The sequence below is a fragment of the Quercus lobata genome, chromosome 5 (assembly GCF_001633185.2).
Source record: "Quercus lobata isolate SW786 chromosome 5, ValleyOak3.0 Primary Assembly, whole genome shotgun sequence".
In the NCBI taxonomy this organism is placed as follows: domain Eukaryota; kingdom Viridiplantae; phylum Streptophyta; class Magnoliopsida; order Fagales; family Fagaceae; genus Quercus; species Quercus lobata.
Genome location: NC_044908.1, coordinates 7,617,984 through 7,633,715, shown reverse-complemented (window position 1 = coordinate 7,633,715; position 15,732 = coordinate 7,617,984). Strand labels below are relative to the sequence as shown.

Below are 15,732 nucleotides of genomic sequence, written 5' to 3'. Positions count from 1 at the left end.
TGCATCCAGAGAAAAAGAGACAGGAAATCCATAAAAGAGGCAAGGATTTTCATACCAACTGAGGTGGCAAGCTGTTGTTAGTTTTCACATGGGACTATTGATTAGCATTAAGAACTTGCTACCTCAACAGTTTGTGAAAATAATTCTAAATATATAGACTTATTATAGCCATAATAAGGCTGGGAAAAGTTTCAGAATGAAAAGTTCCAACTCTTTTGTGATGAAAAGAAGAAAGAAGAAAGAAAAAAATAATCCGATTATAGATTCGAAAGCTTTTCCTAATACAGTAACCTACATGCCTTTCAGGCTTTCACAAAGTGTTATGCAGTCATCATCTGGACATGAGAATGCTTTGTCTTCTTTGTCGGCCTTTAAAATGTTACAAATTATCTTAGCACAAATATTAATTGTCTCATCATGCTTATATGCTTTAACCCTTGTCCACAATAATGTGGACAATTCCTTCTCACTTTTATCATAGCTGTTTACTATATATCTTTACACCATTGTTTCCATCACCAAAGCTGTACTGTCATCGATTAAGAACTAAATGCCAAAATTTTCATTACCATAGTGCTTTTCATATTTCTATTGCCTTAGGTTGCTAGCCATGAATTTTTTTTTCTTTTTTTCTTTTTCCATGGCCAGGTTGGTATGCAATGATTGATGTAGAAGAAAATGAAAGGGAAATTTAACTTCCTAAAATGATAAGGACTAATTCATGGAAGTAATTTACAGTTCAGCACATCTAAGAGCTGATACCTCCACCAAATTCATGAAGAACTTAGAAGAAAAAAAAATAGAGTTATTAAATGAATTATCACATACACCCTACTGATTAGCATGAACTGCACCAAATTTATGAAGAGAAAAAAAAGGTCAGACAGTTTATGAAACATCACTGAAGCCCTGATCAAGTTCAAGGAATTGGCTAACCCACTCTAAATTGAAAGTAGTCTCATTAGAGAAATCAAAGAACTCATCTACATCAAAGTCACTTTTTTGAGTCATCAACTCCTTTAGATGTATTCTCCTCTCCACTCATTTCTTCATTGACTTTCTCTTCCTCCTTATTTTCCTGAACAGTATAGCCATCTCTTGTTGCAGCTCCACTTTGCTTCTCCTTCTGCCTTAACTTCTTGCTCAAATGAGAATTCCAGTAGTTCTTTATCTCATTATCTGTTCGCCCCGGTAATCTTCCGGCTATCAAAGACCACCGAAGATAATTAAAAACAAACAATTATAGGAAAATCCAACCTTGACCATGTTCAACTATATGAACATAGAAGTTAGAACAACCATGTTAATATATATTGGTCTATGTTTGACATGTGAATTAATTAACCTGTTTCCAAGTAGTTTGTGGAGCCTAAGTATCAAATCCTCTTCTTGGTCTGATATGTTTCCTCTCTTGATGTCAGGCCTCAAGTAATTCAACCATCTTAGCCTGCAACTCTTGCCACATCGGTTAAGACCTACAATAAGCAAAGACTTATTCAGCCTTTGATCAAAATTTAGGAACATCATTTTCATAACAAATATAGTATTGAAGTTAGCAAGTTTAGAATTCAACTTGGTGAAATTGAAAATGACCTGCTTTAGTTGCAATTGTCTTCCACCTTTTAGCACCATGGATTGCTATAACCTCAGCCAGTTTTCTATCTTCCTCAGCTGTCCATGCTCCCTTGTTGAATTCCTTCTTAGTTGAAACATTATTAATGGCTTCCATTGCCTTCACTTCTCTTTTAATAGACCTATCTGCCATGGAAGCCATTAGCTTTTGTTTATGTTTGTCTAAATTCAACGTGCCCTAGAGTTTTTATTGAGTCAATCATTGACCATAATGAGGTGTCATTCAACGTGCCCTAGAGTTTTTATTTAATGGGTTTGGTTACTGAATGAGAGAAAAATCACATGCAGTGTACAGGAAAACAGAAAATAATCAAAATTAATGTGTATTAATTAATTAACAAAACCAACATTGTTAGAGGCCAAAATTTTTGACAGATTAGTCTGAATAATGTCAAACAGTAAAACCATAGTGTAAAATAAATAAATATATATGATGCACGGTTTACAAAGAAGGGACCCATTCAGATGTTCAATATTTTTCTTTACACAAACAGAATCAGACAAGGATTCTTTCGAGATTATGACCAATATTTCACCCCAAAACGCTTCACTTTCTTTTTGTAATATTGAAACAGCTGCTAAAGTAGAATTAAAAAAAGAGAGCTCAAGAACAGTATGCAGCAATGAAACTTTGGTTTATTCTTGGTCTTAACTCATATATTGTAGATAATATAACTTTGAATAAAGCTTTTTCAAGTAAGTCTTACAGTCAATTTTATTTGTTATAACATTAAGATTGAATATTGTTTTAGAGGCTAAGGCTTATTAAATATTTTAATTTAATTACTAGTTTATCCAAATATTAAACACATGTTTAAGAAATTATATAAGATGTTTAAGGAATAATATGATTCTAGAAATAAGAAAAGATAACTTTTTTATGTTGAGGGTGAGAGATGTTTAAGGAATCTAATGGGTTTGGAGTTTGGAACTAACAATTTATATCCTTACTAACTTTCTTTATTTTTGTACGTTAGCTAAAAGCTTAGTTATATACGAAAATATAAGTTCCTTTACTTCTTTTATAATTTTAAGAGGGCTAAGGTTACTAAGTCACTCATTATTCTATCTCAATTAAAAGGGTTTGGACTCGTAAAGAGCCTTGAAGTTCAACTAATTGGCATATTTTAGTGTTTTAATGGAAATATTCAAAGTTCAAATCCTTCAACCACCATCTATTGAATTATAAAAAGTAAAAAAAGAATTTGAATTCAATTATGTTTGTTGAGAACTCAAACTCAATATGTGAGGACTTAATATTGAGATATAATCACAAACATACATTACAAGTATTTCCTTAAATGAACAGGGCATCCCTTAACAAAAATCCTAAATTTATTACTCCAACATGGTTAAATGAAACATTAATATAACACTAACATCTTAAATGAGACTTATGTTTGGTTATTAACTTTTGTATTCGACAGCAATTCATGGAGTAACAGTGACAATAAATTAAAAAAAAAAAAAAAAATGCTCTTGTATTTCCAAGGGCATGTGAACAAGTTACGTACAGAGCTGGCAAGCCAAAAGACATTCTGTTCAGATTCTTCAGAATGATCCTTGTGTAGCACAAAAAAAGACTCTACTTTCTTGTTTGCACTTTGCACACCCCAGAAAAAGAGCTTATTTTATTGTATACTAGAATTTATGGTTTTCAAATTCGGACCGTTCAAAGAACTGGTAAAGGGAGAGGTTCAAGGTTTTTAAGGCCAGACCGAGGTTTGACCAAGGTCGAACCATGATGACGTCATAATTACTTTAATAATTAATTAAAGCCCAAATATAGATATTAAATTTATAAAACTAGCAAAATTGACTAATATATCTATATATATGAGGGAAATTTAATTATTTTCAAGCATATATTTACAAATTAAATAAGAAAGTTAATAAAATAAAATAATAACCATGAAAACATCAAAATTTATGATTAATTTTTGAAGCAAAGTTGAATATCTTTGAAAGATTTTAATTATAATTTTTTTTATTCCTTTTAAGAGATGGATAATTTAATTCAGTAGAATAGTATTGTGTTAAGTTGTTTTTATAAAATAAAAAAATAAATTTGCGTTAAGTTACTTCAAGTATTTAAAAAATAAAAAAATAATTGTTGAGCATCAACTTGCAAGCTTAGCTGAGTGGTTAGACTATAGCTCCAGCTCTGACCGTGCCTAGGTTCTAAACTTGGTAAAGTGCACTTTTATGATTTTTTCTTAATTAACAAGCATGTTTGAACTACGGTTTGACTGCACGGTTCATGCCATCGGTCTGCATGAACCGTGCGGTCCAATCGCGGTTTAAGGGGTTCACGAAATTTTAAATAAATCTGGATCTATATGTTTAAAAAACTGGATTTCAATCCAATTTCCAGTTAACCCGGTCGGACCGCCCGGTCCGATCCGGGTTTGACAACCTTGCTAGAACTACTAGTAAATGCATGGAGCTAGCTAAAAACAATATTTTTTTTTTTTTTGAAAACGAGCTGAAAACTTTTCAATGATAATTAACATTGGAAAAAAAGTTAATGAATGTTTTAAAGATTTTAGTTTAGAAAATATATTATGGGAGAAGAAAAAATTAATTTAACAACTTTTTATGTTTCATATAAAATTGTCCATTATCAAAATTATTTTTTTTGAGGAGACATTATCAAATGCTTGAAGGACATATAATTCTAATTTTAACGGAAGAAAAAATATTTATTTTAGTATAAATGTATGAATAATACTTTTTCATGTATTATTATTCTATTATTCATATGACCTACGTACTAGATTATTAACTTTCCCTTTTTCTTTGTCGGAAGTTGCATTAAATTATCTGAAGAATAGCATTAGCTACAGCAATGTCTATCATATATATTATCATTATCATGTCTATATTTCAAAAGCTGTAAAAAGTACGATTCTCATAGATAACAAAAGTCTTGTCAAAGATTAATCCCTCTCCTTGCTACAGTTCGGCACATTTATATTGTTTTCATTCCTTTTCGTCTTTCAATAATTAACCCCCCCCCCCCCCCCCCCCATTACAAGTCCACTCTGCAATTTTTAATTTAACACAATTTTTATGAAAAATATTCAAAATAGTAAAAAAAATTTAATTCTTTTTTTTTCATAATTTTTTTTTTAAATATTTCCTAAACAATAATGTATCAGTTAACTTTTCCCTTTACTTTAATAGAATTTTTTTTTGATAATTTAAGCTTTTTGTTTTTTGAGAAAAGATAATTTAAGTTGAGCCTTAAGTTCCACTAAAAAATAAAAAGTTGAGCCTTTAGAAGTTTATGCTTTTATATCTATAGTCTATACTCTTTTTTTTTTTGGATAGGAATCTATAGTCTATACTGGTATAAATGAATACCGTGGACTTCAATTTTCAATTCAAAGGTGCTTGTATTAGCTGCTGTTAATTTAAGCTAGGACATATTAAAGACTAATTGACTTGATGAGTTAAACCTTAAAAAGAACAAATTTAATAATCTGATTTTAAAAACCTATAATTAGACTACCAATATTAATTAAATTAAGTTTGATACTTATATTAATGAAATTAAAAATGTATTTTTTTTCCCTCTTATTTTTTTGCAGCTAGCCATGAATCAAAAAGCCACATCCATAAGTTATAAAGAAAAGTCAGTTTTTCTATTGTGGGACCTTTTTGTCAATGTATTTATTTATTTTCTTGATAGAATTTCAACTTATAGTTTTCGTTCCATGGTAATTGTTTTTGTTAATGCATTTATTATCAACCTTTAAGCTAACATTTGGTTACATTAGGTACATGTTTAGATGATCTATACATTATGTTGTTATGTGAGGTTTTTGTCCCATTATAATTTAACCATGGTCACCTCAAATGACATTTTAAAATTATTATCTTCCAAATAATTATGACGAGACTTACAAAGATAATATGAGTCGCTTTTACAACTCAAACTAAGAACTCGAAAGAGTCTAAAACTTTAAAGTCATTTAGTATTTATAAAGGATATTATAATTGTCTCTAGAATATAATGCCCTTTAAACTTAATATCATTCCTCAAGTCTTTCATGATAAATAAGATATGTTAGTTTTAGTGTTTCTTCATGCATATTGAAATATTCATGACTTCTAAGCAAGTATTTTTTCTAATCTGTACTTCTTGTTTTTCAAGCCTTTGCTGAATTACTTCAAAAATATCACGAGGGAGCAAGTTTGTCACCAGGGACGGAACTAGGATTCGAACCTGGGGGGCCAAAGCTTAAATTTTTTTTTTTTTTTTTTTTTTTTTATGAAAATAAAAACTAACATCTATACACCAACTAAAAAAAAGGACTTCTCAACCAAATTTAAAAAAAAAAAAAAAAAAAAAAAAAAAAAAAATCTGAAACCAAAACAATCATAAACAGACAAGCACAAGTTTATATATATATTATTAATATTAGCCACATCACATAAAGTGACAAAGACATAATTTTTGATAAAACCAAAACAATCAGACCAAAGACTTTGGCCTCACAAAAAAGTCACTTACCGAAGACTAGTCTCACAAGTTCACAATCACTGATCAGTACTCACGTCCTACGGTCCTAGTGGTCCCACTTTATATCTTTATTGATAAAACCAAAACAAAAAAAAGTTACAAACACAGTTGACCGGTCCACAAAAAAAAGCCACAATTTCACAGTAGTCAGTACAATGCCACAAACTAGTCTATGGTCCACACAACACACCAGTCCATACAAAGTCACAACTCACCAGTCCATACAAAGTCACAACACACCACACTTCATAAAAAATGCAGAGGGTAGAGGGCCAAAGGAAGAGCAATATAGCAAAGACAAAAAAACACAAATATGAACTTGAGAGAGGAGAGAAATTTCTCAGATTTACCAGACTCGTGTGTGACTGTGGTCAAGGATCTGAGGAGCAGTAGCAGCAGCAACATCGGATTTGATCTGAGGAAAAGAACAACAGTAGCAGGCTAGCAGTGATGGAGGCGTTGATGAGGTTGAGTGGAGGAAGAGTGAGGTTAGGGTAAAAATTTGGAAATTGTAATTTAGCTTTTCAGTCCATATTTATTTTTTATTTGTAGTTAATTTTAGTTTGTCGGTTATTTATTTATTTTATTTTTTTGGATGAGAGTTTGTCAGTTATTGATGTTATACTTTCAGTCCTTCTTCTTCTCTTTTTTTTTTTTTTTTTTTTTTTTTTTTTTTTTTTTTTTTTTTCTTGTGGGTCAATATCTAAATATTTTAGAGGAGATCCAAAAATATTCAAATCTTAAGCCCCGTTTTATATATCCACTCAAACACATGTTTTCAGTTTTTAAATAATATTATACGTATTTCCACACATTTTTTCATCCACACATATTTCTGCACATGTTTTCAAATACATGTTTTCAGTTTTTAAGTGCATGTATCAAACACCCCCTTAATTTTTCATATTACATATGTATACCAGTTTTTTTTTTTTTTTTTTTTTTTTTTTTTTTTTTTTTTTTGGGGGGTGGGGGTATTAGGACCAAAATTTAAAATTTCAACACATATATACATACTAGATTTTTTTTTTTTTTGGGGGTGTGGGGGCAATGTAGGGTGGTCCCTGGATAATTTGTCACTAATACTATGTATTTAGTCCATCACTAATAGTCTAATACTCTTTATATTATTTTCACGTTCTATATGCAATTTGTATCTATAACCCTCTTTCGCATATCAACCAAGAGTTTTTTTTTTTTTTTTTTTTGAGAAAGAAACTAATGGATTTTATTAATGAAATTCAACTACATCCAATTGTAAAATCGAAACAGTATGTGATGGGACATCTTCCATCCATACTTGAAAATCTGGTATGCATAACGCATTTTTAGCCAGACTATGAGCAACCCCATTGTTGTTTCTCTTAATGTGAGAATACAACAATCTTACAAAACTGTTTGCAAACATTTTTGCATCTTTAGTCAGCAAACCCGTTGGTGATAAGCTACGCTCTTCTAACTTCAAAGGTTGAATCATTCCAAGAGAATCACCTTTAAGGATAGTACTATGAAATCCCAACTCAAACGCAAATGACAATGCATTGAGGGTTGCTAGCGCCTCAATCTCTTCAGCCTTGTATGTTGGAGGGATTTTTTGTGAGAAAGAAACCAAAACAGCTCTATTACTCTCCCGTATTCCCACTCCAATACCGGACATCTTTGCATCATCTATGAGGTGTCCAATGTCTGCTAGGGATACGTCCTCGCATAACAGAGAATCAATAGTGTGCTTTGAGTCATCTTTGAGAACAATGGCTAATAGACCACGCTCTTGATCGAACTTAAGTGCTTCCTTGGCTGCAAAAGCCTCCACTGCATCAACAGAAAAGGGCAGAGAAATACTACCTGCCATGGATGCAATAACCCTGCCATGCTCATCCCTTGTAATTACCCCAACACCCACCTTCTGCTCCTCTCTAAAAATAGCTTTGTTGAAGTTTACCTTGAACATGTGATTGATTGGAGGAGTCCACCCCGTGTGTTGATGAGCAAGGCTGCCACGGTCTGGAGGTTTTGGAGGAATTAAACGTACATAAGATGCTTGTGCAGACCGAGCATCTTGCAGTATCCATAGGATAGGTTTCAGTGTAGCCACTGCTAGGAATTGATTGGACCTTACTGATTGATCCGAGGCATTAATTGGAATCAACTCGCCTATATCCGTTGAAGGAAAAACGCAACAAGCTCCAAGATTCTCGGGCATAATTGTGTCATCAACTTCTACATTAATTGGCTCCGGATTGCATGGATTTGGTGGCAAAAAAATCTTTACCTTAGCTGGACTATTGATTGCATTACACTTCAGATTCTGTGCTAGCTGGTTGTTAGACTTCATATCAGGTACAATAGTCCGAGCCAATAATAACTCATCATTATTATTTATTTCTGCCACAAACGTGGACTTATGCAGCACTAATTCCTCAATAATTGTAGGCGTTGAAACCGTAACCAGCTGCATGGTTGTGGGCAGCAGTAAAGAGGATGTTACTTCATGAGTTGTAACTGAAGAAACTTTCTTGTGCACCACGTCAGCACTGCCCTCCTCCACCGAGCTTGCTGCATTCCCCCCTCTTTTCCCAGTCTCCACCGTACTCCTCCCTATTGTGCAAGACTGATTTCGCTCATAATGCCCAGGCACATACATTTCACCTTTCCTGACTGAGAGTAGGTCCAAATTGTTGCTTTGACACTTTTCGCCAAGTAGCAGTGATTTCCTCCATATTTGTCGATGTAGAATGAGTAGTAGACTCGTCACAAAAAGAAAAGTGTTTCCCCAATCCCACAACAAAAAAACCCCACAAGCTCCATGGATATTCTTGATTTCTCCAGAGAGACAAAAGAACAATCCCAAAACAAAACACTCCTTCGTGTAGAAGGGACAGAGAACTTCTACTGCTGAAGATAAGGAGGAAAATCCCCCTTTGCTTAACAACAGAGAGACAAGGAGGAAAAATTCCTCCATTACCTACGCTTACTTGTTTTTTTTTTTTTTTTGAGAAAGACCTACGCTTACTTGTTGGTTTCCAACCAAGAGTTGATACATTCTATTTTATCATTACTATGATTACTATATGATCCATTCTAGATTATCGTTGGTATCTAAGACCAAATATATGCTTTACAATGTCTAAAACTGGTTCCTTTACGCCAAATAATATTTGCCTAACTTCGGCTCAAAAACTGGTTGATGATATAAACTTTAAAGCAAATACATGTATACGAGTTCACAACAGTTAAAAATAAAACAACACAATAATAATAATAGTAAAGAGTACAAAAGACTTAATGAAAAAAAAGAGAGAAATAATGATATAGACATGTATGCTTGCTCAATATATAATACAAACATACCACAACACACAATAATAATAATAGTAAATAGTACAAAAGACTTAATGAAAAAAGAGAGAGAAATAATGATATAGACATGTATGCTTGCTCAATATATAATACAAACATACCTTACAGACTCTAAGTGATAGTAGTTAGCTCCTTCCACACGTACTGAAAAACTTTTAAAAGAAAAGGGCTTTCTACTGTTTGGGAAGTATGTGTTACAGTACTCGTTGACTCTTTTTTTTTTTTTTTTTTTTTGCTGAACAGTACTCGTTGATTCTTATAAAACCAGTTTGTTATCCTTTTATAGGAGAAGAGAATTCGAGTAGAAGAAGACAAATACATCAAGTTATTGCTATCTACCACTGTTTGACAAATGAAAGTATCTATTATGTTTGATTAAAGGTACCATGTGCAACAAAGACAACGGTACCACCTAAATCTGTTTGCTTTGGGTGGTCCAGTCTCCACATCTAGTCACCTACAATAATTATGTTTTACATAATGTTTATGAAATTATACATTCAGATATTTAAATCATATGAGATTAATTTCAATAATTTTTCCCACAAAGCGACAGATATTGCATATCTTACCTACATTTCAAAGGCAAAATAAAGAAAAATCCAGTGTAAATACCAAAATAATATTTTCAATAAGAGAATTTGAAGAGAAAAATGAAAGTATGAACTTTAGTAGGTGAGTTATAATTTGGATCTAACAATTACGGTTTTAATGTTGAGAACCAAGAATTTTCAAAATTTTATGTTACAACACAGAAGAAAGTTTAGAAAAATTTCAAAGCTTCTATTTTACATTTTTACTACTATACTATTTAGATTTAGAAATTCCATAATCAATTAAACCAAATCTCACATACTAGTTTATTTTCCTTTCAAACACAAAGTTATATTCAATCCATCATTGACTTTCTAAGGTAAAAGTCATCCTAATTTTAATATTTGGGAAAAAAAAAATTCAATGAATAAGGAGGAGACTTTAAACTTGCCTAAGATTAGGTGAAGTCTAAAAAACAATTGTTTGAATAATACACTACTACCTAATAAGAAGTAGAATGCCACTATAGGGCTCCAAATTTTTTTTTTTTAACTCGATTTGGAGAAAATCGAGTTTCAAAAGAGGGGCATTTCCCTAATTAGTTTGGGAAAGGGGGCAAAATACTAGATTTTTTTTTTTGAAAGGGGCATTTGCCCATTTTCTCCTGACCTTTGAATTTGAAGACCAGTTGGTTTGAATAGTAAACAAAGAAAAGGTAAATACTAAATTATACTGTTGGCTTTTAAGATTCGATTTTTTTATCATTCATATATAAATTTGAGGACAAAATAAAAATTTTGAAATGTAAAATGATAAAAATAAAACCAACCACGAACAGTGCCAAAAGTATACTTCAGTTAAAAAAAAAAAATCGTTGGTGAAACTGATTGTAGGGGCTCCATATGCATAGTATTGGGTAGTGAAAGTAGAAGCAAGCATAAAGGAGAAACCTTTTCTAAAAAATAAGTGTGATCTTCATTGGGAACGAACAACCAAATGTGACTGAAAGACATGCCACTTAATTGGGTTTGGGTGCGAGTCTAGGATTAAATTCTTGTTGTTATGAGATCAAAATAAAAACCCAAATCAAAATAAAATGAACAAATTAATATATATAAGATCGAACATGTAAAAAATTATGAACATTCAAAAGCTTACTTAGGTAAATAACATTTCAAAATGTCAAAAGATTTCCATTTTATATAAAATTTATTTAGTTTATGTTCTACGACAAACGCTTGATACAGCAATCACTCCGGACGTTTCTCAAGCATTACTGCTTTTGTCCCTCATTATTGATTTTGTTGCCTTGTCTTGTGATGCGATGCAGAGAACAGATCTACTGTTTTGGGGGAGAAACTTCATGAACAAGTTGAGGAGCGACTTGACTTTTATGACAATGGAGTTGCACCTCGTAAAAATATTGATGTGATGAAAGCTGCAATTGAAAGTAATCAAAACAAAGGTGTGCATGGAAGAGAAGATAATATTAGTTATTTTCTTTTAACATTATTTTTCATATATGAACACCTGGTCTTTGGTTGAATGAGATACTTAGATTCCATTTGGATATGTGGCACGATGCTTTCACTTGCATTATGCTCATTGGACGTGTTTGGTTCCAAACTTGATTCTGTTGTATAAGAAATTTGTATTGCTTGGGAATAGGCATGATTCTTTGACTTGCATTGTGGTAAGATAAAACATGACATGACCCAGCATTCTTTGACTTTCATTTGAACTCATCATCTTTTGTAGATAGGCATTTGCCATCTGGCCAGGGAAAAAAAAAAACTATAGCCACATTTTAAAAAAACGCGGCTATAGCCAAATTCAAAAAAAAAAAAAAAAAAAAAAAAAACAGGGTTATAGTCACGTTTTTAAAATTTGGCTATAGTTGTCCCCTATAACCGCCTTTTATTAATGCAGCTAAAGTATGTCCTATATGTTTCTAAAAACACAGCCATTGGTCCTGGCCTATAGTTACGGGTTTTAGGCCACGATTGAAAACGCAGCTAAAAAAAATGCAACTGTAGGCCGAATTGTCCTGTAGCCACGTTTTCAAAAGCTATTGCCGCGTTTTTAAAACGTGGCTATAGGACTTTTTTTTAGTGAGCCAATTATGGAGTAAATATATATAGCTCACTCTTTATTCATTTTCTAAATAAAATTTTTTGTTATTCATAAGAAAGTTCTTTCACTGTATTGGGCTTGTTGGGCCTACTTCCTTTCACCCTTTGGGCTTAGGAACCGAACCGTGTCCTTACAATTGGCATCGTCTATGGGAATTACTTGAGCTTTAGTGTGATAAGAATTCAGTGATAGTGGACTCCGAGCCAAACTAGGCGGAATCTATGGGATCCCAACGTCAAGATCATTTTTTCAATCTTAAACGAAGAAGGAACCAGGAGGGTAGTGTGCATACCACCCATACTAGTAGGGGCTAATCTCGAAGTGGGACCCACGTCTCTCATGAAAAGAATGCTAGAACCATGCAACTGGAGATTGATCATTTGCGAAGGAGGTTGCGCCGTGAACGACAGAAGAGGACTCCTTCAAGTTCTGTTTCTTCTTCTGATGGTGATGGAGATGGCAGTTACAGGCCCAGGTCGAGGACTCCCCCCAGTGAGTTCTTCTCATGCGATGAGGATCACCACCATAAGCGGAGAGGTAAAAGCCCATCTTGCAAAGGTCTGGGAAACGACGCTATGAGTAGGACATTGAACCAAATTTCCATATCACCTTTCACATGCAAGATTGAAGGAGGAAAACTTCCTTGGCGCTTCACTTAGCCAACATTTACCATGTACAATGGTCGGACAGACCTTGTGGGACATATAAGCCACTTCAACCAGAAAATGGCAGTACACTCCAAGAATGAGGCCTTAATGTGCAAGGTGTTACCATCCAGTTTGGGGCTTATGGCTATGAGATGGTTTGATGGCCTAGGAGCAGGTTCTATTAATTCCTTTAAAGAACTCACTCAGGCGTTCGGATCTTGTTTTGTTACGTGTAGCAGAGTTCCTTGGCCTTTAGACTCTTTGTTGTCCATGACTATGCGAGAGGGTAAGACCCTGAAGACATACTCTGACAGGTACTGGGAGATGTTTAATGAGATTGATGGGAATTTTGATGACGTAGCTATAAGGACTTTCATGGTTGGCCTGCCCGCCGAGCATGATTTGAGGAAATCCTTAACAAGAAAACCCATTAGAAGTGTGTGTCAGCTCATGGACCGTATTGATGAATATAAGAGGGTTAAGGAGGACCAACAGCAAGGTAAGGGGAAGGTTAAGGTTATCCCTCAAGATAGGAGGGATTTCAGGTCAGACAGATACAATAATAACCAGCCCCGAAGAGACTTTGCTGGGTAATCTGGGTTTACTGCTACTCAGGTGGTCAGCACAGTGTTCCGTGAGCCAGTGCATCAAGTCTTGGAAAAAATTAAGAATGAACCATATTTTAAATGGCCAAATAAGATGGGAGGAAACCCTATGAAGTGCAATCAAAACCTTCATTGCCAATACCACCAAGAGCAAGGACACACCACAGAAGATTGCAGAACTTTGTGGAATCATCTGGAACAGCTGGTCAGAGATGAAAGGTTAAAGCAATTTCTATATCAGCCCAGTGGGCAAAGCAGCCAAGCAGGATCGAGATCTCAGAGAGATACTTCTTCAAGGCCACCTTTGGGCACAATTAATGTCATCCTTGCTGCTCCAGGAAGGACTGGTTCTCATCCCTCTAGGGTGATGTTTATAACTCGGCCACCTGCCGAGAACTCCAACCCTGATCCGAAAAGGGCTAAGATGGAGGTCTGTCCAGCGTTGAGTTTCTCGGATGAGGACAAGGTTGGAACCATACAGCCACACGACGATACTCTAGTGGTCACCTTCAGGATAGAAGGGTATGATGTGAAGAAGGTGTCGGTAAATCAGGGCAGCGGTGCAGATATCATGTACCCTGATTTGTATAATAGGCTAAACTTGAAACCTGAGGATTTGACAGTCTATGATTCACCCTTGTTAGGCTTTAACGAGAAAGTCGCTATTCCGAAGGGTCAGATTAGACTACTGGTGCAAGCAGGTTTGGAAGTGGTGGAGGTTGACTTCATTATAGTGGATGCCTACTCCCCCTACACTGCCATTATGACAAGACCCGGGCTTTATGCCCTGGGGGCTATTTCTTCCACCTTACATTTGAAAGTGAAATATCCGTCTAGGGACCAGATTTAGGAGCTGGTTGGGAGCCAGTCTGTGGTTAGGCAGTGCTTGATAGCTACAATTATGCATCATCCTGAAGTTGGGCCCTTGGCCTCTGGTGAAGAGGGCTTATAGCCATCAAGGATTTTGGTGTTATCCTTGGATGCGGTGCCAGAAGGGGCAAAGTGTGAGAAGTCAGAGAAGATTGTTATAGATAATGATTCAGAAAAGTTTTTTTCAGGTCGGAGCTCAGCTACCTCCTCGAGAGAAGGAAGAGCTAATAGTGTTTCTCAAAAGGAATATTGATGTGTTCGCATAGAGTGCTTATAAAGCTCCTGGGGTGGACTCAAACTTCATTTTCCATCATTTAAATGTCAACCCGGCTGTCGTCCCCAAAAAGCAACCACCGTGGCGGTTATCTAAAGAGCATTCTGATGCTGTCAAGGACGAGATGATCAAACTTAAGCAAGCTGGGGCTATTAAAGAGGTATTTTACCCTGAGTGGCTAGCCAATACTGTAGTGGTGAAAAAGAAGAGTGGAAAGTGGCGAGTATGTGTGGAATTCACAGATTTGAACAAGGCCTGTCCAAAAGACCATTTCCTCATGCCTTAGATAGACTAACTAATGGATGCAATTGTAGGCCATACTCGGATGAGCTTTTTGGATGCCTTTCAGGGATACCATCAAATACCACTGGCTATGGGTGATCAAGAGAAGATAACTTTTGTTACTCCTACTGGAAATTACCACTACAAGGTGATGCCTTTTGGATTGAAGAATGCAGGGCCTACCTATCAGAGAATAATGACCAGGATGTTTGAGCCACAATTAGACAAAAATATTGAGGTTTATATAAATCATATGGTGGTCAAAAGTAAGCTAGAATTCGAGCACGTTAGCAACCTCGGGAATATCTTTGATATATTAAGGAAACACAAGCTATGCCTCGATGCATCTACGTGCTCTTTTGGTGTTGGTTCAAGAAATTTCTTGGGATACATGGTCACTCACCGGGGAATTGAAGTAGATCCTGACCAATTTAAAACAATTAACAGCTTGCAGCCTCCTCGGAATCCTAAAGAGGTCTAGAAGTTAACGGGGATGACAGCTGCCTTTAACCGATTCATCTCTCGGTCAGCAGACAGATGTAGACCTTTCTCGAATGTGGATGCTAGAAGGTTTGTTTGGAAAAATATTGTCACTCGGTTTGGGATCCCTCATACCCTCATCTCGGACAATGGTTTTCAGTTTGATTGTAAAGCTTTCAGGAGGTACTGTTGTGACCTGAGCAATAAGAATAGGTATTCCACCCCGACTTATCCACAGGGAAATGGACAGGCCAAGGCTATCAATAAGGTCATAGTGAATGGACTGAAGAAGAGGCTGGATGATGCAAAGGGAAAATGGGTAGAAGACCTGCCACACATCCTTTGGATATATCGGACTACACCTTGTAGGTCAACAAGGGAGACACC

General features: G+C 34.9%; 2 protein-coding genes across 2 annotated transcripts; one reads left to right on the top strand and one right to left on the bottom strand.

Annotated features, from left to right (window-relative positions):
- Positions 1-994: 994 nt before the first annotated feature.
- On the bottom strand, positions 995-1,774 carry LOC115988325 (transcription factor MYB114-like). The gene is made up of 3 exons (XM_031111857.1): positions 1,594-1,774; positions 1,349-1,475; positions 995-1,220 (listed from the first exon to the last, which is right to left on the bottom strand). Exons 1-3 carry the CDS (start codon positions 1,772-1,774, stop codon positions 995-997), a joined length of 534 nt encoding a protein of 177 aa, XP_030967717.1.
- Positions 1,775-12,858: 11,084 nt separating this feature from the next.
- On the top strand, positions 12,859-13,428 carry LOC115989873. The gene has a single exon (XM_031113751.1). The coding sequence runs from the start codon at positions 12,859-12,861 to the stop codon at positions 13,426-13,428; it is 570 nt and encodes a 189-aa protein (XP_030969611.1).
- The last annotated feature ends 2,304 nt before the right edge of the window (positions 13,429-15,732 follow it).

Coding starts and splice junctions, on each gene's coding strand:
- LOC115989873 (XM_031113751.1), top strand. CDS start 12,859: ATGTACAATGGTCGGACAGACCTTGTGGGACATATAAGCCACTTCAAC.
- LOC115988325 (XM_031111857.1), bottom strand. CDS start 1,774: ATGGCTTCCATGGCAGATAGGTCTATTAAAAGAGAAGTGAAGGCAATG. Junction 1,476..1,593: donor GACAATTGCAACTAAAGCAG/GTCATTTTCAAT, acceptor TGCTTATTGTAG/GTCTTAACCGATGTGGCAAG. Junction 1,221..1,348: donor CTCCACAAACTACTTGGAAA/CAGGTTAATTAA, acceptor TTTTAATTATCT/TCGGTGGTCTTTGATAGCCG.